Source organism: Vigna radiata, unplaced genomic scaffold (assembly GCF_000741045.1).
Source record: "Vigna radiata var. radiata cultivar VC1973A unplaced genomic scaffold, Vradiata_ver6 scaffold_43, whole genome shotgun sequence".
Lineage (NCBI taxonomy): Eukaryota > Viridiplantae > Streptophyta > Magnoliopsida > Fabales > Fabaceae > Vigna > Vigna radiata.
In genome coordinates, this window is record NW_014542924.1 from 1,374,035 (window position 1) to 1,385,119 (window position 11,085).

The window sequence follows — 11,085 nt, forward strand, 5'->3', positions numbered from 1 at the left end:
TTCCTTGGGCTCACTATTCAGTTTCTTCTTTTTGGATGCGGGTGTCTTGTTATTTTTTCTCCTTTACATTTTGCTAGCTGAATTTTCTTTTGTTTGAGTACATAAATTTGGAGTTTGTCAAGGGCGTGTTTGGTAGAAAAGAAAAAAAAAAGTAGTAGTCAGGATGGATGGAAATAGGAAGGCAAAAGAGAAATAGGGTAAACGAAAGGTGTTTAGTTTAAAAAAATATATGATAACCGATTGCTATTTTTTTTACATTGAAATCTGGTTTTAAAACAACATTTGTAACATGTATGTATACTGAATGAATAAAAAATCTGTGAACTTTCGAAAATCGTTTATTGAATCTTCTCCAGGTACTTGTTATGGGTCATTTCTTCTAGTTTACAGTAATAAAAGAACAATCCGATCTAGTTTTCAACGTTGGATCTCCCAACTTTTTGTCTCACTATTTCGTCCCGACAAAATCCACGCATCCTAATTTACTACTAAACAAAGTGCCAAATGTTTTCCAAATGGCGGAACATTAGTTTTTTCCTTACTTTGACCTGAGACATTGTTCCTCGCCGTGCAAAAATCTGTGTGGTCACTATTTTGCATGACCTTGATGGTGATTAGGGTGATTCCTGGGATCCGTGCTGCTCGAGTAAAAGGTCAAAATATGACTATGCAATTACTCAACATGAACGCCAGTGTCATTTTTTCAAATAATAATTAAACTGCATAATAAACGATTGAGTCAATGTTATGTAAAAGTTATACTTGCTTGAGCCATTATGTTACTTGTACAACATTATCATTGTTTTCGGTGTTTTACACGCCACTGAGCTCTTACGTGTGGCATAAGTGTGCATAGTACTTTCTCTCCCTGGGTTGAGAGGGACGTGTATAGAGATAAAAAAGGAAGCTTTAAAATGAAACTTATTTTCGAGTTACTTTGCTCAGACGCAAGGAAGCGTTATAATAGTAAGGCTCTGCCAGCCAACCTTGGTTCACACTAAATTCTTTTCCTGTTTTTAATTATCTTCACGTGTGTGTACGTAAGTTCTGCCCCTTAACTTTTACTTTGTGAACCTTTTGCGAACAAAGTGATGCTTATGCTTACGTAGTCGAGCAACGTTGAATATATCCTATGGTAGTCAAACCTCAGGATGGTTGCAGTCAAATTGAGGGTTTGCTCCTTCTAAACTTTGGTCTGTGTTTCATCTTACGTTAACTTGCATATTTGTATACACTGAGTGTTTAAAGGAGGCGTTGGACCATTTCACCAGGAGCTTGTTTGAACGAAAATTCTAAGTTCAACAAGGTGAATATAATAATCCGCCGAATGAATGTTTGAATCTCATTGTGATAACGACATTTGTATAATAATTAAAAGGAAGAAAAGAATTTGCTAGATCAGGAAGATGCTGCCATTCTAGTAAGAAATTGAAGGCTAAACCATTAAATTGCTGGATGGAACAAAATGTCAAAGCACTTTTCTCCCGCAACGTTATTAACATGTAATGTGAGAAGAGTAGTTAGTTTTTAACTTCATATAGATTCCACCTTATATTATGCCTGAAATATTATTCTTTATTCCTTTTGCATTAAGACATCAATCACTTTAAAGCCTTAGTTTTGGAGGAACAGAAAATTAAATAACTCTTTTTGCAAAATCACGAATTAAAATAGAAAAATTGATAATAAAATGACATGTATGATAAAGAAATCTTAAAATTCAGTGTAGCTAAAAAAATGGGTCAAGTTCTTCATTAAATGAAGCTGTTAAACTTTACTCAAGTCGAGTTCAAACATGGCGATTTATTTTCCTCCATAAACATCGTCAGCCAAAATAATGAATCAGAATGGGATCGACAATGCAATTACAGACAAAAGAGATGGAGCTATAATGGCTTAAAAAAAATTCATGAAGAAGTATAATGAAAGATAAATGAAGACAAACTTAAAAGATAAACAAAAGGAATCATCCGGAGGAAGAAGAGCTAGGAGCAGAAGCTGACCAAGGTGGTATCTGGGTAGAATAAAAGGAAGAAAGTGAAGTGTCCTGCGAAGAAGTTACAAAGGCAGAAGAAGAAGAGGAGGAGGAAGAAGAAGAGTGAAGATGAGAAGCCATGGAAGACGTGGCTAGCGTCCTATCATCATAAAGGGTGTTGGGGAAGCCCGAGAGCTGAAAATACTCGTAAACGTTGGTGGCACCTTGAGAAGGGAGAAAAGATGGAGTATGCACAACTGGATCCGTCGACGTTGAAATGGACACAAGAGAAGTGGAAGAATTCGAAACACTAAACTGAGGTTGCCGGAGAGTGACATTCTCAGGGAAGTTCAGTTTCGCTTTGTTTCCTCTAAATCTGAGAGCAGCTTCATCGTATGCTCTGGCAGCTGCCTCCGCGGTGTCAAACGTCCCCAACCACACCCTCGCCGCCTTGAACGGATCTCTTATCTCCGCCGCCCATTTCCCCCACGGCCTCTGCCTCACTCCTCTGTATTTCCTCCTCTCCTCATCCCCTCTAACATTCTCCGTCGTCTTGTATTCGTACACAGCATTTCCCATTTCCCTTGTTATTCTGCTTCTCGAATTGTTTGAACATTCGCCACCTGTATTATGTATCTCGTTAAAATATTCCAAACACGAACCCAGCAACGATAGAAGAAAATTGAAGATGGTAAAGATTTGAACATGTTCTTACTTCTTGGCATAGAAGAGGTTTGCGAGAAGCACGATGCGTCTTGTTCCCTTGCTCTCTTGTGAGAAGAGGTGCCAAGAACATAATTAGATGGTGTTGTAGAAGCGGAAGAAGGCACGTGTGGTGTAACAGCATGATTATCATGGAGAAACGCAGAATCAGTGGATTTTGGAACCTCTCCGGTGACAACGTGGGTCAAAGCTGAGACCATAGCAGACATCTCTCTCTCCCTATTCATACCCGGAAACAGCCTTGACAATGCATGCGTGTTCATCATCCCTCCTTCCTTCTTGTCAACCTCGTTTTTCTCTCTTTGATTCGCCACCTTAAATAAACAAAATCAGAGACACTTTGATTAGCTTTTGTGCATGCAGGAACACCCTTTCGAATCCACAACCCCGTCAGTTGTTTCTTATATATATGAAACCATGGAAAGGTCCAAAGTGTTCGCAGGCGCCGCCATACGAGAGTCAGTCGGTGGTGATTTATTGAACACCTCACACATATACAACTTCTCTCCTTATTTATCAACTAAATCTAATAAGACAATAATTCTTATTTATTAGATTAAATTTAAAGCGGTTTGAATATTTCCTTCTATTTTTCTCTATCTGCTAATCTTCTTTTGCGCCACAGTTAAGGTGCCCAAATTAATTAATTAATTAAAAATTAAGAACAGATTATATTTTATATTTTAATAACTACCATAAAAAAATGTAAAATGTGAAAGCATAAAGTTGCCGGCGCAAGTTTTCTGTGTGGAGAGGAACCTCCACCGGCAGTTCCTGCTAGTCGGCAAAAAGTGAAGAAAAAGTAACACTTGTATTAGCCGACATTACAAATAAATATAGTAACTAAAAGACAAATTTTGTACTATTTGATTTTTTTTTTCACCTAAACTCTTTCATTTTAATTCAAAATATCAAGTCGGAGAAAAAATTACAAAATTTCTTGATATTTTTTAAATATATAAAGAGCTTATATTTGTTTTGTGAGATTTTAATAGAAGTACCTGTTTTTTTTTCATCACAAAAGGATATATCAAATACCTAAATTTAGTAATCGGCATGACCCATCAAGGTACAGGTTTGGTAATGCACTAAAGTTTTATCAATTTGTCTCCAAAAATCCTCTTTTTATGTCCATCTATTTCCTAAAAGGATATCTTCTGGACTAGGATGAATCCAAAGGTGCCAAATTAACATCAAGACCCACCAAGTGGGGTATATTTAGCTATTTCTTTTTCTTTTCTAAAACGACGCACTCAAAAGCTAAGCAATCTTTTGGAAGAACCCCATGCAAGTAGATCAATAAATGCATGTATGCAAAACTTTGTTACGTTCACATTTCTGTTGAAGATGTTCACATCATTTAAATATGAACAAACCCTTATCCAGAATTTAGTGGGGAGAAGGATATGGCTGATAGTGTGTCTCGACGAGGTTTCAAAATGAAAATATTCACTTTACTCATTCAATAAAAATATTTTCCCTACCGCTTTTCTTTTAACCTCTTGTTTGAGAATGTATTATGCTGTATATAAACATCGACTATTTTTTTTATACACGCATTAAATATTTTAAACATTGATAAATGTTAAGTAGTATACACTAGTACAAAAATCATATTTTATGACGTACAAAAACGAATTATGACGTACATAGTTTTGTACGTTATAATAGGTCTACATATTTTATAATGTAGCAAAAATTTACTTTATCTGAACATATTATGACACTGTTTCTAAAAGAAATAACTCTAATGAATGTGAACATAGATAATTTTACTCAATATCAATTCGAAACAATTTTCTTCAATTATAACGTACAAAACTATGTACGTCATAGTTCGTTTTTGTATATGAATCTTACGCAGATTCGTCAGGACATATGACTACTTAAAACCTATCAATCACTTTTATAGTTCTTTGTCTCTGTGCACCATACCAATTTTTTTTACCTTCTGTTGTCCAAGATTATTTAATATTCTCTACATTTTAACCTGAGTAAAAAGGTCAAAATAATAATTTAAAGAAAGTTACTTTAGCTTAGGAGAGTGCTTCGGTGTTTGTAGTTGTATTCTGACAAATGAGTTTCTTGAGTGATCTTTGTCTTAATAACCTGTAATTTTTTAAGGTTAGTTTGAGATTTTTGTTTAATGACTATTTTCTTTAATGTAGGGAGCTGTTGGTCATTCTCAACAATTGGTGTTGTGCAAGGAATTAATAAGATAGTGACTGGCGAACTGATTTCATTATCAGAACAAGAATTGGTGGGTTGTGATACAGGATATAACATGGGATGCAATGGAGGACTTATGGACTATGCATTTGAGTTCATCATCAACAATGAATCGATTCCGAGGAGGATTACCCTTACCGTGTTGTTGATGGTACATGTGACCAGTATAGGGTTAGTAACTTGGACCTGATCTTTAAAGAAAATAATTGCTTCTAAAACATAGTTATCAATCAAATTCTTATGTTCCTTTGTTTTGTTTGTTTATTTTGCTAATGTGCAGAAAAATGCCAAAGTTGTTTCTATTGATTCTCATGAAGATGTTAATTCCTATGATGAGTTAGCATTGAAAAAGGTCGTTGCAAATCAGCCCGTGAGCGTTGCTATTGAAGGAGGAGGAAGGGGATTTCAACTTTATTCATCTGTAAGTTTCCAATCTGATTTTATTCATGACCTGGGGAAAGAAGGTGTGCCTATTGCATAGAAAGAAGTAGAATGGGAAGATCCAAAGTCCAAAGTTTTGAGTCTAAGTGAAAAACATGTGGTTTATTTTTTGCTTTTGATTAGAACATAAAAACTTCCACTCTTTCCCTATTCAATTTTAAACTTTAAACAAAATTGGTTTTGCAATGTTGACATAATTTTTTAATCAGTATATTTCATATTTGTCAGGGTGTCTTCTCTAGAAGATGTGGAACAACACTAGATCATGGTGTTGTGGCTGTTGAGTATGGTACAGAATATGGTCATGATTATTGGATTGTGACGAATTCATGGGGTGCTGATTGGGGAGAGGAAGGATACATCAGAATGGAAAGAAATCTGGGTAACAGCAGATCAAGAAAGTGTGGAATTGCGATCGAGCCATCTTATCCCGTTAAGAGTACTAGTACAAAAATCATATTTTATGACGTACAAAAACGAAATATGACGTACATAGTTTTGTATGTTATAATTGGAGAAAATTGTTTCGAATTGATATTGAGTAAAAATATTTATGTTCACATTCATTAGAGTTATTTCTTTTAGAAACAATGTCATAATATGTTCAGATAAAGTAAATTTTTGCTACGTCATAAAATATGTAGACCTATTATAACGTATAAAACTATGTACGTCATAGTTCGTTTTTGTACGTCATAAAATATGATTTTTGTACTAGTGATAGCATGTTTAAGACATTTAATCATTTGTTGATTCACTAATAAATGTATCGTTTGGTAAAACAAATGTGTATTCATCAGATGATATAAACATAACATGTTTTCTCATGGCTAAAACATTGGTGAATATTTATCACACTATTTTCTATAGAAATATTTTCTTTACTAGACGCTACTTGTTTCAAACAATTTTTCTTACACAATAACATTTCGTTCAATGCTAATTATTAAACTTCAAAATTTGGATTGTTTAGACACTAGCGCAGAAAGGGCTTCAGACGTCTGTTATTTTGGGCTTTTAACGTCTTTTTCACAACCGACGTCATTACGGGTGACGTTAATGGGACGTCGAATATCCATATAACAGACGTCTATATATACGTTAGTTAGTCCCATGTCCGACGTCAATAGACGTTGTTAAGGCCTACTCCGACGTCTAAGAGCACCATATAGACATCGTGTGGGAACCATCCGACGTCTAAGAGCACTATAAAGACTTCGAACATGGCACTAACCGACGTCTAAGGTCACTATAGACGTCGGTGTAGGCATTAACCGACGTCTAATATAGTCGTTGTGTTTTAGTGTAGTTTTGTTTTTGTCTTTGGATACCCTAGTAGCACACTCTTGTTATGAAACAGGTTGGCTTCTTTTTACACCAAAAGGGGGGGGGTGAATTGCTGTTAATTCAAAATTAAAATCTTTTCGCAATCTTGGTATGAAAAATTCAAAGCTTTTGATCTTTCCAGCAAGTTATTGAAAATTTAATGTAGCTGAAAACGCAGTTGACTGCCTATAATGGTTGCCTACATTAATAAACAGTGTAGGGATAAGAAAATTCAAATACTGTGTTTATACTAGTTCGGCCAACAATGCCTACATCCAATGTCCTTCCAACCCAAGAAGCAAATGCACTATAATGGTTGCAGTTTTTACAACGAGGAATTTATAGAAGCACCATGCAAAAATATAAATCTCCTCTCTAACCCAAAACCAAATATAGTTGCACACACAAAACCAAAATTGTAGCAAGAATCCCCTCTTCTGCAATATGCACCCACGTCGAACAATCCTCAACGTGTCACCAGCACTCTTCACAGGATGCCAAGCCTATCCCAGCAGACTTCACAAGTTGCCAAGCCTTCATTCAAAAACAACAGTCTTCGTAGGATGTCAAGCCTATCAAGATCAAACCAGAAGCACCTTCTTTGTGCATATATTGATCAAACAGTAAGAGCAGTGACTTTTCCTTTTGAATCTCTCTCAAGGAAGATCACCACCGTCTTCTTGGAGAATTCTTGGAGCTTCTAACGAATTCAATCTGAAACCTCAAACAGTAAGAGCATTTTCTAATAAGTGTTTTCTATGTTTTCTTTTTCTTGTGTATGCAGGATACAATTCGGACTAGGAGCAAGAAAAATTCAAAACCTCTTCTTGAAGGCTTAAGTGAAACTCGAAGGAGAAGGAGGATTCGAACTTCTAGAGAATTATTTCCTCCTCTAGAGGCACTGTTACAACTCTCACCGCAATTATCTTACTAGAGCACAGAGGAGATGGCTGAGGAGAACACTAGAAGACGTACTTTGGCAGATCACACCACTGTTGTTGGCTCTCATCACTTTAATAGCATTGCAAGGCCGAGGGTCAATGCACTGAACATGGAGGTGAAACTGACGTTGATACAATTGGTGAAGAGCAACCACATTCAACGAGATTTGCAACACTGTAAAGATCAATGGTGTGCTGGATGAGGCGATAAGACTTAGCTTGTTTCCTTTCTCATTGGGAGGCAATGCTAAGTTATGGTTGAATTCTTTCCTGGAGGATAGCTTTACTAAGTAGGAGGTTGTGGTGTCAAAGCACCTGAACAAGTACTTCCCTTAGTCCAAAATCAACAAAGGTAAATAGTAAATTTCTTCTTTCAGGCAAGGCATGGAGGAAAACCTAGGTTAGACATGGGATAGATACAAAAGCTTATTGAGGAAGACACCCATGCACGGGTTTGATGAAGTATTAGTAGTCCTATTGTTCCTTGGATGTCTTGGCTCTCAAACAAAGCTTATGCTAGATGCCTCAACTGAAGGTAACATCAAGTGCAAGACTTTAGAGGAAGCTTATGAATTGATAGAAAATATGGCTGCTAATGAGATACATAGTGAAAGAGAAGCTCTTCTTCAACAAAAGGGAGTTGTACAATTACCAACTCAAGATGCCTTGCTTGCACAAAACAAGATCATAACTCAACAGCTGGAGAATTTGACAAAGACACTCGCTCAATTGCCTAAAGAGCTGAAGAATTTTTGACAGGTGCAACAACAACTCTGTGAACGATGTGGCGGTGACCATATCAATGGTCAATGTGTTTATCGAGAGGAGGCCCAAGAAGAAGTCAATTACATGGGCAATCAATTTTCCAATTCTGCCAAGGTAATTTCAACAAAGGGTGGAAACCTCATCCAAGCATGGGTCAAGGGCAAAATTGACAAGTTGGACAAATAGGAGGCCAATTCAACAGACCACGACAACCATCACCACTATGGCAACATGTATCTGCTTTGAATGACAAAACTAAGAGATGTTCCAACAATTTTTGAAGGTGCATGACTTCATCATTAAGAGTAATGAAGCTACTATCAGAAATTTGGAGATGTAGGTTGGCCAAATAGCCAAGAGGATGGAGGACAAAGCAGAAAATCAGTTTGAGGCTAATACTGAGGTTAACCCTAAGGAAGATTGTAAGGCCATAGTGAGTGTTTTTAGGGAGAGAGTGGAAAAGGAAAAAGAGAGCGTTGAGTTAGAAAGGAGAGAATAAAAAGAAGAGAAAATATGTGAGGGTGAGATGGAAAAAGAAGAAGAGAAGAAGGGAGAAAAAAAATTGAAAAAGATGAAAAAAATTCTACCTTATCCAGAGGGGCGTGAAAAGAGTGATGAAGAGAAACATTTGAGTTTTTTTAGAGAAATCTTCAATAAATTGGAGATATTACCTTTGACTGATGTTTTGCAACAGGTCCCTGTGTATGCAAGAGTTTTGAAAAGTCTCCTTGAAAGGAAGAAATATCTAAGTGAGGAGATTATTGATGAACAAAGTACCTGCTGCATGGCTTTGAAGAGAGAACATCCTCCTAAAGTGAAGGTTCCAAGAACAATTCCTTGCACCATTGGGGACATGAAGATAGGGAAAGCCCTAATTGATTTAGGGTCAAGCATTAATCTGATGCCCCTATCTGTGCTAAAGAAGATTGGTGGTCCTAGATTGAAGCTGACAAAGATTTCCTTGCTAATGATGGATGGATCATAAAAAAAACCCTACGATGTGGTGGAGGACGTTGTTGTTCGAATCGAAAGACTTGAATTCCTGGTTGACTTTGTGGTGATGGAGATGAAGGAGGATGACAAGATCCTAATCATTCTTGGAAGGCTGTTTATGAAAGCGGCTAAAATAGTCATCAATGTGGATGATGGGTTGATAGTGATTAAAGACCAAGAAGAGGAGGTGATCTTTGATGTCTTCAAAGATAAGCAGATTCAAGTGAAGAGGATTGGTACAAAGCTGCATGTAAGGATGCACATGTGACAAGACATAAATCTGCAAAACCGGTCAATAAAGGTAAAAATTGTGTCCTAATGCAGGTTAAGGAAAAAGATAGAGTTGATAAAGGAGGGACGATTCACAATGACTCTAAAGATGCACAATTCAAACTTGGCACTCCTGTGAGATTCAAGAAAAAGTTGTGGGTTGTGAAAGGCTTCAAAGAGAATGGAGTAATAAAGATTGAGGCTCGACCACTATGAGCAACAAAGAACCTTTACGACATACTTCTCTAATTACACACCTTTGTCAGCTAGCTGGGGTGGACACTTTTACTCCACCATTGGAGAGGCCGAGGAAAGCCATTGATGAGGCCTACTATAGGCAATACTGCGGAGGAGATGAGGCGGCCAAACCAGTGCCTTAAAGATGACCTAGGAGGAGAGGACCACCACAGGGACATGCACCGACTCATGATGAAGAGCCTTTCTAGATGAGAGACACGTACGTGTCTCTGATGGAGGCCAAATTGCAGTCCATCCACAGAGGACAGGTGGCCACAACTGAGATGATCATAGGGCTTTATGACACGCCCCCTGCACACTAGTGGACCATGGACGAATTCAACAATGTGGTGGCATGGTCAGAAGAGCAGGCACAAACTAGTGGAGCTGGAGCAACTGAAGCTCTAGACATGGAGGATGATGAGGACACTGACTTTGAGGATGCTAAAGAAGGAAAGAAGGAGGACTCTAATGACAACATGGGCTGAGGAGATGAGATAACATCTACTGATGGATGCTATCTGCACTAGAACATGATTTTTCTTATCTTTTGGTTTTGTATTTTGAACTTATTTACTTCTATTAGTAGTATAGGTTTTGATGTACTTGGTTGGAAACTTTATCTGATGCAGTGGTTTGATTATTGATATTTGCATGATGGGTATTGCTTGATGATGCTTTGATATTGATGACATTGAGAACGTGCATTATATGCTTATATACAGGTGGTTGTTCACAAGCTATGTGAACAGATGCATGATGTTGTGATTGTGGTTATGTGTTGACAAATTGGCAAGTGTACCAAATCGTACAAGTAATATAAATAGTAAGACCAAGTATCGTTTTTTCCAAGAGACTCGTATGGCTTTCTCGTTCGCGTGAATTAAAATAATAAGACTTGAAAAATAAAATTTAATAAATGGGTTGGAGGATAAAAATATTAACATGCAAAAGTAAAGTTGATTCAATTGACAAACGAAAACAATGGATGGATGGATGTTGTTGGGTACTAACAATTTCATCTATTCCACTCTCTCTTACATACTACCCTTGATTATTAGATTGATTAATTGTTATGCGACTTTCTAAGCCTCCCCTAAACCCGATCCCTCGGCGAAAAGGGCCTAATATTAACTACCGGCTTGTTATCCCTAGCCTCCCCTAGTAATTAATACCGCATTATAA

General features: G+C 37.1%; 1 protein-coding gene and 1 pseudogene across 2 annotated transcripts; one reads left to right on the forward strand and one right to left on the reverse strand.

The window, feature by feature from the left end:
* Window positions 1-1,786: 1,786 nt before the first annotated feature.
* Window positions 1,787-3,180, reverse strand: LOC106752743 (ethylene-responsive transcription factor ABR1-like). 2 transcript variants are annotated; one of them, XM_022777250.1, is made up of 2 exons: window positions 2,691-3,180; window positions 1,787-2,619 (listed from the first exon to the last, which is right to left on the reverse strand). In XM_022777250.1, the coding sequence occupies exons 1-2, from the start codon at window positions 2,962-2,964 to the stop codon at window positions 1,967-1,969; spliced, it is 927 nt and encodes a 308-aa protein (XP_022632971.1). In that variant the 5' UTR covers window positions 2,965-3,180; the 3' UTR covers window positions 1,787-1,966. The 2 variants fall into 2 exon arrangements, with proteins under 2 accessions (XP_022632971.1, XP_014489970.1); XM_014634484.2 differs by having other exon boundaries at window positions 1,787-2,598; window positions 2,691-3,177.
* Window positions 3,181-3,754: 574 nt separating this feature from the next.
* On the forward strand, window positions 3,755-5,830 carry LOC106752701 (annotated as a pseudogene).
* The last annotated feature ends 5,255 nt before the right edge of the window (window positions 5,831-11,085 follow it).

Coding starts and splice junctions, on each gene's coding strand:
- LOC106752743 (XM_022777250.1), bottom strand. CDS start 2,964: ATGATGAACACGCATGCATTGTCAAGGCTGTTTCCGGGTATGAATAGG. Junction 2,620..2,690: donor AACCTCTTCTATGCCAAGAA/GTAAGAACATGT, acceptor GTTTGGAATATT/TTAACGAGATACATAATACA.